Here is a 16083-nt window from a genome sequence, read left to right as displayed (position 1 = left end):
TTGCCTCTAGGGAGGCAAACTACCAGATCCCTCTTGGCATGAATATTCTAGATTGCAGTGAAGTGGCTGGCATTTGAATGAATACTGAGTAGTAATTACAGTATCAAAAAAGGATAAGCAAGCTTCCTCAGAGAACTGGAGAAATCACAGGTTCCTCTTTATTTTCAGGAGAAGGCAGCTTTTGTGGACATGGGAGTCAACTATATTCATGTGTGACTCTCTAAGCAGAAGACCAAGAAGTCAAAATTGAATTTTCACAGTAACTATGATCCCTAGGTAACAGCACTGCAGTTTGAAACACCTATTAGAATTGGTCTACTCAAATCCAATGAGATCTGAACATAGAGAGTAACTCTGCATGGCTCTAACTTTTACGAGATCTGATGGTTGCGAATGTAGTGTGTCTAAAAGTGGATCTTGTGACAGTGGTATGATGCTGGTTTTGACACCTTTTTTAGCTAACAGGATAAAGTTACTGTATACAGACCAGTGTAAGAATGGCCTTTGTCCAAACAAACAGACGCAGAGGAAAGGTATCCTGCTATACTTCCAAGTAGAGAAAAGAATAGCACTTTTTATACCATGCTTTTATCCCTTTAACTGTTACAGTAGGGCCATATGTCTGCATGGAAATAAAGGACACTGGCAGCAAACTGATCAGCTAGTAAAAAGCTTCCACAATACTAAATCTACACTGTTTGGAGGGTATCCATAATCAAAGCAGCTTTGCCAAGTCATTTCTTGAGTGTGAGTACAGTACGAGCACTTTCAGATTTAACAGTTTCCCCATTCTCTCTTTACTAAGGCCGGTAATACTGTATTACATGTTTTTAATCTGCTAGCCTGAGACAGATAGGCCTGATTGGCAGAACAACTGGATGCTTACAATGTGAGCCTAGACCTCCAAAGCACACCATCAATTTGAGTGCTTTAAATAAGCTACTTACCAGAAACAAGAGAGCAGTATGTTTGGAAGTGATAGGCAAGGTTATGATGCTTTAAAAAATATTTCCACATACTTCACCTTGAATCTATAAAAAATACCACCGGATTACTTCTCAGAAATATTTTAAAGATACATAGTAAGGTTTCTACAGGTTTTCCTATCCCTTCCCTGGCGTGGGTCATCCACCAGCCACAATCCCTTGTAGAGGTATCCCTGCCCCAGCGTGGGCTGCCCACAGACCATAGACTCTTCAGAAGTCTTTTGCACGGAGTGTCTTGTTTAAAGAGTGCATTCCCAGCAGCACATCTTCAGAAGTATGGCTCCAGGAGAATCTTCAGCAGCTGTGTCTCTAGCCCCTAGCTGCTGCCACTTTCTTTCTGAAATGCATTTTGGCAGGGGCACTGTGTGGTCCCCTGGCTGGCAGAAGTTCCAGCTGGCAGTGGTTACTCACAAGGCTTCCAGAGCTGACTGCAACTAGCTGTGACAGTCACAGAGTGATTCGTGGCCTCCTCCCACGCAAGTCACACGGCAGTCGCCTGCTACTCAAATCCTGTGATTTATGCCTAATACAGTTTCCTACCTGAGAAAATCTTGAAGCACTTATCCCTAATAGTATTTAAGTTTAAAAACTAGACATCTCATCGCTTTTGCTGAAAGATGCCTTGATTCAACAAAGAAAGCCCTGAATTTAATTCATCGGGGCAACATATCATTGACCACTTTTCAAAATTGCTTAAAAACCAGCTTGCTATATGCAAGATACTCAGTTCTGCTTCTGCATGATTTCTCTACATCAGAGGTATGGTACTGCCTATGTCTCCATTTAAAAAAAAAAAAAAAAGTTTTAAAGCTTAGAAATGTCAAAGGCACTCCTAACTTCATGCAGCTTTTCCCCAGGAAGCAGAAGTAATCAAAGTCTATTGTGGAGTCTCTCTCAAGAAACTTTTGATTAAGAACTGACAAATAGACCCTTACAAAAGTACTCGAATGTTTGGCACTGCCACATGACTCAGTATTCAAGTACATCCCATCACGACATGGTTACACGTCCAGACAGAAGATGGAAGCATGTATGTCTCGGGTTACTCGCAATGTCAGTAAGCACAACATACAGTATTTATTCTAAGGAAGAAAAGCCCAGGCTTATTAAAAAAAAAAAAAGGAACACAGATAAAAATAGACATGGAGAGCTGTAGAAGAGACAACATGACCGAGACAACATAATCTAATGACTAGTCAGTTAACACTGAAGAAGTACTTTGATCAACCACTATCAGGAAAAAAGCAAACAAAATTAGAGGACAATATGTACTAGCAGCAAGAAGTGCTCCCCGTTTATCAAGTAGCTTTGAAAACAATCTAGAACAACATATAATTATTTTTTTAAAAAATAATGTTTTTTCTGCATTTATTAATTTTAAGAAAATGTAGCTTGACTGCTCAACTAAAGGACCATGTAGTTCAGGAAAGCAGGAGTGATTACAGAGTCTTTAAAATTCCAGTTCCTGTAATAGGAGCTATGAGCATAACCAGCACTGTTTTACATAATTGTCACAAAGACAATGTAAACCTAACTGACATCAAGAAACCACCCGTCTAATTTTTTATCCAGTGTTTACAAGTTTGGAATATATGACAAGGAGATAAAATAATGCTACATACTTACTTGGATCAGATTTAGAAAATGTATCTCTGTCCAAAAGATTTCTGTTTAAAAAGAGAGAGAAAGAAAAGTAATCTTAATAAAAATGGTAAAAAATACAGATCAGACACCAATGTACGTGTGTTTTTAACAATACTGATCAGAAGTCTGCTTAGTTTTTTCCCCTCCTACTGCATAAGATTTCCTTGAAGTCAGTCAGCACCATCCCTTGAGTCTTCTCACCCTTCTTTTTGTTATACATTCTGGATTTGAGCAAACTAAACCTTAAAACTCCAGTATTTTGAAGTGAGAAGTGACACGTAACAAGCACATTAAATATATGTAAGGGACGTCAGGAACAGAAATAACTTTAAATCAACAACGTCTACCACAGATTAACGTATCAGTTGAACTGAAAAAAGCTTGGACTTCATTTAAGAGAATGGTTATGAGATCTCAGAACCATCAGCAAATACCTAAAAGAATACTAAAGAATAAACAGGACATATATCAAAAATAGGAAATTTCTAAGCACCTACAAAAAAAAAAGTAGGGAGAACAAATTTATTTGTAACGTGATACAGTCCTTATGTCATGGCCATACTTGAGCCATCTTATTACTACAAATAAGTCTAGAGAAGCAGGACTGACCAAAAAAAACATTCTTCCACAGAAAGCAATTCATCATCCCAACCATTTCATCATCCAAAATTAAAAAAAATAAATAAATTAAAAAGAATAATAATAAAAAAAAGGTTTTGACAAACTTGAAAAATGACCTGAAAACAGAAATCTATTGAACAGGGACAAGAAAGAGTTATTAAACTTAGGCAGCTAGATTAAGTGAGGTATTAATCAAGAGCAAAAAAAAGCAGAATGGAGAATAGCAGTACATACAGCAGTAATGTTAAAATGGTTCTAGGCATCGCAATAGACTACAAATTGAATACAAGCCAAAAACCTTGTGCCTTTGGAAAACAGGGTGTCCTGGTTTCAGTTAGGACAGAGTTAATTTTCCTCCTAGTAGCTGGCAGGGTGCTATGTTTTGGATTAGAATGAGAAGAGCGCTGATAACATGCTGATGTTTTAATTGTTGTAGAGCAGTGCTTACACCAAGCCAAGGACTTTTCAGCCTCTCTCTGTCCTGCTAGCGAGCAGGCTAGGGATGCAGCAGAAGCTGGGAGGGGACAGACCCAGGACAGCTGACCCAAACTGGCCAAAGGGGTATTCCATACCATCTGACGTCATGCTGAACAATATATAGGGGTGGCTAGCCGGGGTGGAGGGGTGGCCGGCTGCTCGGGGATAGGCTGGGCATCGGTCAACGGGTGGTGAGCAATTGCATTGTGCATCACTTATTTCGTACACATTATTACTATTAATACTATTATTATTATTATTGTTGTTATTCTTTTCCCTGTCTTAATAAACTGTCTTTATCTCAACTCACAGACTTCACTTTCCCGTTTCTCTCCCCCATCCCGGAGAGGGAGGGGGGAGGGTGAGCAAACGGCTGTGTGGTGTTTGACTGCCAGCCGGGCTAAACCACAACACAGGGCTTACTATTAAATAAACATATCAAATAAACAAGATTTAATAAACAAAAACGCCACTTTGGAGTAATTGTCTGGTATTCTTAATGCTGGTAAACACTCAGTTCCAACAATAAAGTTTTAGGCATGCCAATGTCTTGCATTCCAAGGAATTCATGGAGCCACTAGGGTCCAGAAGAAGCAAAAATCTAGGACTGTCTAAGAAGAAAACAATGCTGATCCTCATGTAGGCAGAACGAGAAGGAACAGGCCTGACCACAAGCTGAGTCTTCTGCACAGCAAGTACAGAAGTTGAACTTTCCCATTGTTTTACCATCTTTTGTTGTTAAAGGTGGCCAGACATGATGTGAAATCTCCGCCACTGAAGGTCTTTAAGAACACATTAGGTAGCTGCAAGTCCTAATTAGTCCTTTGATCCTACCCTGGAGCTAGAGGATGTATTAAATAACCAGTTTACATCCCTTACAACTTATTATTTTTAATAATTAGTGCAGCCTCGTTAAAGGTCACCATTTATTACTCTCATTCAGATCTAAATCACATTTTCATGCTACTGCACAGTGCTGAAATGCATATTAATATGTTGTTAAATATAGTTTTTTTAAGCAGTCCATTCAGACTTCAACAAGGAAAAAATACTGGATCTCCAGCTTAGATATTGCCAAATCCACAATTCAGAACAAGCAATATGAAAAAAGATAGCTTTAAAAGAACGGTATATTTATTTTAGCCAAAGGATTAAGATAAGCATTTGTGAATGAACCTGAAGTCTGCACGTACTTCTTCAGAACTTCTCTAATCCATTCAGAAATGGGATTTTTATATGTCCATGTTTATATTCAGAGAGACTGTATTCAATCTTAACCAACAATGTGCAAATATATATTGAAATCTTAACAAACCAAGGAAAAACAGTATTTTTGAGTTTCTATTCAATAATGACCACTACAAACTGCTTCAAAGTATGGTACAGAAAGTTCTGCAATGCCAGAATTGCCAATCTAAAATGAAAATTGTGTCTTATTTCATTTTAATTATACGTACCTAGATGTGTCATTAATTTGTGGTAACTAGATTGTTTTTATTATCTCAAAATGAGTATCTGAGAATGTTATAAAACTCTAGAAAAATTCAGATTAAGGGTTGTATGAAAAAAATAGCACATTAGGTTATGGGTAGTCCTCCCGTAGATAGATAGACTGGCCATACCAGGTATCATAAAGTTCAGTCTATCCTGCTACTCTGATTCCAAGAGAGGCAAAAAGTACCTGCTATGGGAAGATGTAAGAACAAGGTAAGAATCTGTATCACTGCCTGAGAATCTTCCTAGTCATCAACCATTCACTGCTCAGGGACTTAATGAACTAAAACACTGCCATACCGCCAACATCCCTTAAAGGAGGGTAAGGCTTGAGATACCGGAGTTTAACACAGTAACTCAGGTCAGTAAGTATCCCTAATTCACAGTTTTGAGATGATATAGCTTGTAATATCCTCAATTTGATCCTTCGTACATTTTACCATAAATAAACAATGTCTTCAGCAAAGTTTGCAGACATGTCTGATTTTCCAAATCATTAATAACCAACTAAAATAGCAACACAAGAACTTAGCAGGCTGTTCAAGCAACGCAGGCAATTTTGGAAGGAACTTAAAGACCAATGTCAACAGGAAAAAAAGAGCCTGATTTTCCCACTAATTCCTCTAATAGCTCAAGAGACTGCACAATTTCCTTTGTGCATTTTCATTTCGGTGGGAAAACAATCAAAATGTTCCTTTAAATATATGAAAACTGCATGGCACAGAAGCATACAACAAGCTACCACCAGAAGAAATGCAAAAAGCAAAAGGAGAAAGAATACTGGATGAATTTCTAGAATTTTATGTAGTCTTTATCCACTTAATTGTCAACAGCACTTTCTGCACAGTCCTAGCAGAAAACTTTTTTCCTTAGAAAAGCATTATCTTTGTTAGTATACTGTTTTGCCTCAGGAAATGGTCCTAGGAAAGCTCACAAACTCAGAAACTAGAAATGCCCAAAACTTCTGTTACTTCCTCCTAACCAAAATATCAAGAGAAACAGACTTCTATTTCAGCTGAACATAGTGAACATATTCTTTCTCTACCCATTATGCCTTTCAGATAAACAATGCAAAAAGACAAGAAAAGGAAATCATTAGGAAGGATAAAACAGGAGCCTTTTTTTTTTTTTTTTTTTTTTAACCTGGAAGAACATGTACATCAATTACCTACAGCAAAAAAGCCCAGTAACATCTGTGCAGAAAGCATTATTCTACCATCACAGATCCTGAAGGAATTCATTTTGCACCTGTTCTGGACGAATTCTGGAGTGGACCTTCCAAAACACTTGCAGTAGCATTGATGACTAAGGGAAAAAAAACAAGCAAACAAACAAAAAGAAATAGGAGTCATGGCAATAACACCTACTTAGACTACACTGGAAAATACAAGGGAGATTAGAAGATTAGAATTGCTCGAGTAAAGATTTCTTTATCTGTATAACGAGAGCAATTTCCCCAGGTAAAAAAAAATAAAAATAATACAAATCTGTAAAAAGAGAAGTTAAAACATATTTAGCTATGCCTTGCAGAATCACGTTATTCACAGAGTTTCACAAACTCCAGAAAGGTTTGTCAATATGATACAGTTTCTGCCCAGTGCTTTGCTTCAAAAATTTTCTACTATGTTTCATGTGAAACTTTAAGATCTCATATTTCTAAACCAGATTTTTTTTTAAGATTAAATGATCTAGTTAGCAGTGGTAGCTGAACAGAAATCATTATTATGTTGCTTTGTGTGATTTGAATATACTGTATGTACATAACATATATATGTTGACAAAGACTGACCTACCTTAAAAACTAGCATTTACTCACCTTGTTCATGAATACTTTGCTTCTAATTTGACTTTTTTTAAATGATCAACGTATTAACCTCCTGCTCGGTAATTTTCTGTTATAAATTTAACCTTCCTTATGCTTAACTTAGAAGTAAATTCGATTCCTCCATCAGAAATGCCAGAAATCTGGCACTGTAGAACAGACCACAGGAAATACAGAACTGAATATTTTAAAGTCTATTTCCCTTGTTTCAAAGAACTGTTCATTTTACTGGACAAATACCTGTTCCTATCCCGACCCCACAAGGTGGGGTTTTGTTTGTTTTGTTCTGTTTTTTCCTCCATCTCGTTCCCCGCCCAAGTGACCGCTATGTGTGACGAGCCACGTTTTCCTGGAAATGGCCCAATGCCTGTCTCTGAACAGGAAGCTGTGAATAAATTCTGTATTTTGCTTCACCTATTAAACTGTCTTTTATATCAACCCACCAGTTTTCTCACTTCTACCTCTGCAATTCACTCCCCCATCCCACTGGTAACAAAATTTAGTTACCCATGCAAGATTGATTTCATTTTTTAGAAAACATACATTTTCAATGTATTAGATTCTTCTATGAGCATACCCTACTTGTCTCAAAGTACACTTGAATTACTCCCTGGGAAAAGGAATTGTTCATTAAGCATTACCCTGGTTTGGGCTGGAAAAGAGTTAATTTTATTCAGAGGCTTGTACAATGCTATGGTTTGGACTTCTGATGAAAATAGTGCTGATAGCACACTGATGTTTAGTTGTTGCAGGACAGTGTTTACAGAAGCCAAGGACTTCTCTGGTGCTCGTGCTGCCCTGCTACCGAGCAGGCTGGGGGTGCACCAGGAGCTGGGGGGGACAGAACCAGGACAGCTGGCCCAGGCTGACCAAAGGGATGTCCCATGCCACCTGATGTCATGCTCAGCAACACGAGCTGGTGGGAAAGAAGGAAGAAACGGGGACATTTGGAGTGACGGTGTTTGTCTTCCCAAGAAACACATGATGAGCCCTGCTTTCCTGGGAATGGCTGAACACGGGAAGCAGCAAATTAATTTCTTGTTCTGCTTTGCTTGTCCATGCAGCTTTGGCTTACCTAGTTCATTAAACAAATGCGTTTAAATTTCCTTCACTTATTAACAGGCCCAAGCGCTTTTTTTAAGGAGCATCCTGAATAATAGAAGTATTTCCTCTTTATTTTTTGTGCAGAACAACATCCATTTTACTACTGACCGTGACATAACTGTATTACACCTTAGTAGTCACTGTCCCTCAACTTTAACTGATACCATTGGACTTGCAACAGTCAGCCCTAAGTAAGACGACGTATGGTCCAGAGAGTCTACTTGAGTGAAGAGTCCACTTGACTTCTTGCAGAGCAATTTCACAAACAACCACTCAGCTGTAGTGCTAGCTTAAGTAGTCACCCTTCCATAGCTACTCACGCTCTTCTCCTGTATTCTGCCAAAACGCAATAAAAAGGAAGCTAGTGGCCTCCACGTCTCTAGATCCAAAATGCCCTGGACCTCAAAGTAGACCAGACAATTTCTCAGAGTTTTACCTTCTTTTCAGAATGACTGGTTCTTTTAGGAAAGGCCCAGAGGTGAGAAACTGGTGGCTCTCCCGACTAAGAGGCAATTAGGATGATCTCTTACTTTCTTTTCAGATTGCCTCCCCTCTTTGGGGCATTTGAAGGACTGGGAAGAAAGCAAACACATCTGTGATAAGCAAACTTAAGAAAACATCCACAGTATCTCTTTGGAGAAGTAACTGACTCTTCTTGTTCAGAAGAAGATGAAGAACTAATTGTCAGCCTCCCAGGTAACGTCCTTTGTCAAGTTACGAACATATTGGTTCAGATGTCACTCCCTGGAGAGAAAGAGGGAAGCAAGTTTTTATGGCAACACACAGAAAACCTTCTCTGGGTAGATGTACAAAAACAGTTTAGGTCGACACCTCTACTAAAACTGCTGACTGCTCTTGGGGGTTAAAACAACAACGAAATTGCCAAATTTGCATACTTCAACATAGCAATAGTTTTGCAGCTGTTGTTTTGTGGAAACTGACTAGAAATACTTAGTTAGGAAAAGATACTCTTACAGAGGAAGCAGACCTGTACAGATACTTGGGCTGTTCCACTTTAATTTAAAGTCCATTTAGGAACATGTCCTGGGTTTGGCTGGGATACAGTTAATTTTCTTCAGAGTGGCTGGTTTGGTGCTGTGTTTGGGATTTGGGAGAAAATAATGCTGATAACTCGCCGATGTTTTAGGTGTTGCAGAGCAGTGCTTCTACAGAGGCGAGGACTTTTCAGCTTCTCGTGCTGCCCTGCCAGCGAGGGCACTGGGGATGCACGAGGAGCTGGGAGAGGACAGAACCGGGACAGCTGGCCCAAACTGGCCAAAGGGATGTCTCATACCATGTGGTGTCATGGTGAACAATAAAACCATGTGTTTTTTACAATAAAGCCAAGGGGTTGTTGGCCAGGGGGCTGCTGCTCGAGGATTGGCTGGGCAACAGTTGGCTGGTGGTGAGCAATTGCATTGTACATCACTTGCTTTGCTTTTTTTTTCCCATTTGTTTATTTCTTTTTTCCCCTCTTTCTTTCTTATTGAACTGCCCTTATCTCAACCCACAAGTTCTTGCACTTTTCTTTTTATTTTTCTCCCCCATCCCACTGCGGAGTGGGAGGTGAACGAATGGCTGTGCTGTGTTTAGCTGTCTGCCTGGTTAAACCACAACAGCACAACACAAACTGGTTGAACTCTGCTTCAGCACAAGCCCAACTATTACTTGAAAACAACAAAATGAGCCATCTACATTTATATTCCTAATGCTAGGCAGCTAAACAGTCTGCAGGTCTGAGCTTCTAGAGATGTATCCCGGGCGATGGCACTAAGGATCCCTGGCAGCCCAAAGATCTGTCAGTTCAAGCTAATGTCAACTCACCAGTCCTTCTCCAGCTGCTTTTACCCAGTCCATCCAAGCCTGTGGAGACGCTGTTCTATTTTGGATATGGTTTCTTTAAGGATGTATAGTTAACAGAATATTTTATTAATGTGTAACAATATATAAAGCATAAAAGCAGATTTTGCATGGTTTTTCTGAAACAGTTCTTAAAAGGTATACATCAAAGAAGTCATTTAGAAAGTGAATGTGTACCATCCATGTAAGATTCCTCATTCCTTCTCAGCCACTGTGGGCTGAGGGAGGAGGCATTGCTTAGATGGGCAGAGAAAGAAAGAAAAGAAAATGAGGAAAACAGTACTAATACAGAAAGCCTTAATACAGTTGAAGCTGTCGCACACTTCCTAGTACCTAATCCTTTTTCTGCTGTCAGGCTTTCCCTTGTATTCCCTTCCTGAGGCCTAAGACTGTCAGCTTCAGCTGTGGGAGGGCGTCACAGCCAGCTGCTGGCGAGCATCCCACAGGAGGATGAAGTTCTTGGTGGTGGCAGGGCTGGCACAGGACGTCTCAGGAGGAGTACGATGTTGATGGTTCCTTCCTCCAAACTCTGAGGCTCCCTACTATGCCCTTCTGTGCAGGTCACAGCTAGCCCATTCTACACAAAACAACCACTCGCTACAACTACCTGTAGAAAAACTACGGTTATATCACACAATTATACAAGCCAAAGTGAAACTACCTCAGCAGCAGCCAACCGGTCAGTAGAAAAACTGCTGCTGGAGCTAAGCAAACCCAAACAAAGCTCCAGCTGGGCAGAGACAAGTTCAGACAGAAGCTGACAAGTCCCGAGACCTTGCACAACTTGTACGAAACCTGGGACCTGTTCCTAACAGTAGCAAGTCTGCGTCTACAGGGCCACAGATCTCAAATTATTAAATTCTACAACTCACACGTGTGCCTGCTTGAAGTGCAAACAATACAGACACGTACAGGAAAACCCAACCATGCAGGCCATCGGGAATGCACCCCCGTGAGTGTTTTGAAGGACACTGCCACCCATGTATATGCTTTTGTTTTTGTTTTTGTTTTTCCTGAAACACCAGTTTTCCCCCAGCTGAAGCCAGCTGGTTGTCTAGGAAGTTTCATTTCAAAGAAAAAGACATGTAAGATCAACCTTCTGTTGTCAGCCATACATAACCACTACACGGATTTTTAATCCAGCCTGGACACACGTACACAAAAGGGCAGGTAAATGAAAACCAGACTTACAGACTTACAATCAGGGTGAATTTTAGTTCCTGTACTTTGTATTATACCAAGTTACAAGCTCAAAGAATTTATGTAGGGTCTCTCTTTTGTCACGGCATCTTTCTGCCATGGAAATTTCTATCAAACGATTAACATTCCAAATACCAAGGAGGTAGGTATTCGGGCCAGAGAGAAGAGATCTTGCTAAAAATCAATCCTTAGGACAATCAAAGATATAATTAAACATGCTGTTGGGTACCACAACCGCCAGAAAGCAACTGGTTAAGACTTCCAGACAGCCAAGCAAATGGAAAGGCAAAAACCCAGAGGTAGTAAGTTTTGTTCCTCCACGCAAGAAACTTGAAAATAGATTATTTTCATAACTGAGAACAGGATTTGCTTAATTCCATTCAGCCCATTCATTAACATGAGATTTCTGTACAAATTGTGAAGCAGCAGAGAGTTCATTCAAATGAGGTACAGGCAAGCAAATGCATTTCTGCTGAATTAACCAGAAGGAGTTTGTGCTGCCTGCCTGCTCTGGGAATATCGACAGCGTAGAGCCTGCCTGGCACAAACCCAGAATGATGAGGACAGTCTGCTCGACCCTGCATAAAGCCTAGCAGACCCATGTCAGTATTTTATAAGACTTTTCCCATCTCTCTGATGACCATGGCATCTTTGATATAATACTAGAAGTCATAAAATGATCAAACTACAGCTTCACTTTCCTATAGATACACACAAATTACTCTTAGGAAGACAATTCTGTTTGATAACTTCTCATTCAGTAAGTAAATTAACATGGGACATAATGAAACTCTTGGCCCTCCTTATAAGATAAGGTTTCATAAAGACTGTGGCTCAATCAGGAGACTCCAGCTCAGTCCACACAGCAACCATGAGGAGCAGAGATGACCATTATATAGATCACAACAAAAACTGAAAAACTTGAGAGCCCACTGAGTAACTGCACTGACAGTAGGGAAGGTGGGACCAGGATATGAAGTTCCTCCAACATTTAACATGCAACTGGATTGCAATTAACAAAGAACACGACCAGAGAGGGACATACGGGATGGCAGGCACGAGATGAGCAATCTCAAATGTTCCCATTACTTCCTTCCGTGAAACATGGCCTGGAGCTTACCTCCTGCTCACATGGGACTGCAAGTTTCCACCCACAGCTTCTAAGTGTAGATTCAAGTCTAGACATAGGCCTAAATCGGTGTGCTATGCAAATACACCTTTGGAGGAAAAGGAACCTTTTGGCTGGAAAACAACAGTAAAGATAAAAACCAACCTATATTCTCTTTCACTTATCGACTGGAAGGCCAAGGTCCTGATCCTTTCTTTCACCACAGGACAATCATCCAAAGTGATGCCAGCCCGCAATCAAAAAAAGACTGCATGGCAGATGACAGTCTTCATCAGACCACGGATACACTCCTGGGTGCATGACGGAGGGAGCTACAGGGTGCAGAGAGAGACGGCTTCTAAAACAACTGGTCCAGGCAACAGTGGACTCTTACCAAAACCAAAGGATCCCTTGGGATGAGATGTTTAAGTTGTTCTGCCACATTAGATCTCGCCCTTGAGCCAAAGAATATAGATTCCTTATAAAAAAGCCTTAGAAGGTTAGAAATCTACATCTTACAAGAGTTGGAAGAAGACCGTAAACTTTTTGTCTGATAGACACTGGGTAGTAATAATTAGAAGGAATTAAATGACTATCTTGCCTTCCTAGTATTTCTAAAACTACAGCCAATGCTGGCATTCAGTGAGCAAAGAGTATCATAGGAAAGATTTTTATTCATGAAGAAGCCCTGGAAGAGCATCAACTGACACTCATAGACAAAGATTTTCCATGCCATGAGATGCACCTCACCTAACGGCTGCCTTGCAGGACCCCAAAGCTAAAGCAGGCTGGCTTGCAGAATAAAAAACCATGCAACCCAATCTGCATAGTACTGAAACCTGGCTGGTTTGATCACGTTGACAGTATGGGCATGCTGAGCAAACTGACTTGGGAAATGCCAACAGATGAACCACACTGGAATGTGAGTAGAAGCTGAACAGTAGAAGCCTTACTGAATAAACAGAAATAACAAAAAACGAAAACAAAAACAAAAACAGAGTTAAAAGGATTGTCTAGAATCAGAAGTTTGTTTTGTGACACAGTCAGACATAGAACCAAACACCTTGCACTGCTTCACTGGCCACCAATTACACCACATGTGTAAACTGAAGGAAGTTCCCATTATTACTATAATCAAAACAAATAAATAAGGCAAAAAATATCTAGGAAAAAAGTGTAATTATCAGCTGATAACTACTGATGTAAACTAGTAATCAAATTGGCTCTACAACTCTGCAGATACCAAGAGAAAATTAATGTCATGACAAACTATTTTCAAAGCATTTCTCTCTGTATGTTTAAGTATACACAACTGCTAATTATTAAAGAATTTTCAGCATTCCCTGAACTTTGCACAGTGGACTCTTGCTGTATTTCACAATTTCGTTTTGCACTGCTTTTCCAGCGCTTTAGCCAATGAATGTGTTTACAGATGAATCACAGCCATATGTTACTGGTTAATCTCTGCCCCATTCACTTTACACTCAATTTCAAAGCATGATTTTGCAATCAAAAGCTGTCATTCCAGCACATGAAGAAGGGAATCACCTGGGTAATTCCCATCCTCCTGCACTTGATATTGAGACATACCAGGGTGAAAAACTATTTTTAAAACTTTTTTTCCTGCTTCAACAAAACAGACATGGCTTTTGAAGAGATGTGCAGAGAAACTGACATGTAAACTATGTCCTGAAATTATTTATAAATAAGGTAACTAACATCAGAAATGATTGGCTATATCATACACCTGCCTTTCTTTATTATCTGATGGATTCTCAAATAACTATAAAACTAAGGTTAGAAGCAAACATTGCAGGTTGATACCAACAATACCTGGAAGGAAATAAACTCCCATTATCGTGAACTGGGTCAAAACTAGCACAAGAATTCTGCCATCTTTAATGGTGACAGGTTATTTGAAAAACCTAAAAGTAATATAAAAGGTCCTGGATTGCTTTTACACATAACAGCATGCCTTTCACGGGACCAAGGGTTTCTGTGGTTGCTGCTAGTAAACTTTGTGCAGACAGGCAGAGCATCAGCGTGTTCCTTTGTCAGCCTAATGTCATATTTAGTATTCCAAATTCAATCGTATTACATTTCTCATGGTCTCTGCCTTCTTCTGACATGCACCCTTGATAAAGCACCAAGCCGTACTTTATTTGCTAAGGGAAGAGAGGAAGCAGTCTGACAATTTAAGCTTTTTTCCCCTCACAAGCAGCAGCGTTAGCAGCAGCAACTCTCGGGCAGCTACAGCAGAAAATGGAGCGCCGGGCTGTAGTACAAACTTTGCCTCGTCTCGCATCAGGAAACCACACTGACACTTCAAATCAGCCGCTGGACGCTGCCAACTCTGCCGGCGAAAGGAACGGCTGCTTTCTAACTACGAGCACGTATTTTAACGGAGCTGCGAACCGTGAATGGAAATACACACACAGAAAGCCACGGAAAATAATTTTAGACCTCCAACAGAAAATGCTCTGTTCCCTCAAGGGAGAAAGCGTTATTTTTGAAATACCGATAAACACACCGAGGCCAAATAAATGTTGAGGAACGAAACTGTACACACTGGGATTTCTGTTACGGGCGTGCATTTTCTTATTTTTAGTTTATTAGCGACAGGGTAAAACGTGACGAGGTAACACACCCGGTTTCGCAAGACTTTTGCAAGAGAGCCTTCAAAAAATAAAAATACGTGAAGGGATCATTCCGGATGGGAGTTTTTTCCTTCCCACCCGCGGAACTTGGGACAGCTCCAGAAGTTAAGGAGCTGCTGGAGGAGGCGAGGCGCGAGCACGGCGCGACGCCCCTCGCCCTGCTCCTCACACGGCTGGCCCGGGAGGGACCCGAATGGGACACGGGAGGGACCCGGCAGCGACAACCGGGGCCACAGCAGCCGCTGTCCCCCGGGGGGACCCGCGGCAGCCCCGCCGAGGGCTCGGTGTCCGAGCAGCCGCCGCCCCGTCACCCCGCCGCTGAGGGGGGCACCCCCGGGAGCCGTCCCCCAGCCGCCGCCTCACCTGCAGGACACGGAGAGCTCCACCTTCGTGGCCGGGATGCTGGAGCTGAGCGCGTTAAAATCCCCCACGGACGCCATGTTGGGGAACCCCCCGCTCCTGGCCGGCTTCTCCAGCCCGAACATGGATGGGGCAGCGCGGAGAGGGAAAGGATGGAGGAGGGAGAGGAGAGGGAGGGAGGGAGGGAGGCGGCGCCAGGCGGCCCTCCCCACAGCGCCACGCCGTCACCGCGAGCGGGAGCCGCCGCCTGAGGGGACGCGGTGCAAGAAGCAACTTCAGGGGCAGCCACGGCGATGTTTCACCCGGGAGCGGAGGGTGGTGGCTCCGCTGTGAGGTGGTGGCTCCGCCGTGAGGTGGCTCCGCTCCGAGGTGGCGGCTCCGTCTCTCCGCCAGGGGGCGCGGGGCAGGGGCGGCTGCGGCGGCCGCTGCGAGCTCCCGGTTGCTCGATGCCCTGTTTGGAGAGAAACGACTTCGAGTGTCACCGATTTCACAGCGTCAAGCGGCGCCCGGGGTGTTTTGGGTTGGATCCTTGGAGAAATTTCTTCACTGAGGGGGTTGTGAGGCATTCCTGAGCATTCCCTGAGCAGGCTGACCAGGGAAGCGCTTAGGGACGTGGTTTAGTGGGTGACATTGGTAGCAGGGTGATGGTTGGACCAGATGATCTTGAAGGTCTTTTCCAACCTTAATGATTCTATGATTCTATTCTGAGTCACCATCCCTGGAGGTCTGCAAAAATAGTGTGGATGTAGA

At 41.8% G+C, this 16083-nt stretch overlaps 1 protein-coding gene across 1 annotated transcript in view; it reads right to left on the bottom strand.

Annotated features, from left to right (window-relative positions):
• The window catches only part of CPNE8 (copine 8), a 104019-nt gene extending 88306 nt beyond the window's left edge, over positions 1 to 15713 (bottom strand). The window contains 2 exon segments of the mRNA XM_040544735.1: positions 2613 to 2653; positions 15337 to 15713. Coding sequence (XP_040400669.1) covers positions 2613 to 2653; positions 15337 to 15458 — 163 coding nt within the window. The 5' untranslated portion in view covers positions 15459 to 15713.
• Positions 15714 to 16083: the final 370 nt, after the last annotated feature.

This window comes from Cygnus olor, chromosome 1, assembly GCF_009769625.2.
Source record: "Cygnus olor isolate bCygOlo1 chromosome 1, bCygOlo1.pri.v2, whole genome shotgun sequence".
NCBI lineage: Eukaryota > Metazoa > Chordata > Aves > Anseriformes > Anatidae > Cygnus > Cygnus olor.
Note: the sequence above shows the minus strand (reverse complement) of the source record. Positions and strands in the feature narration are given on the sequence as shown.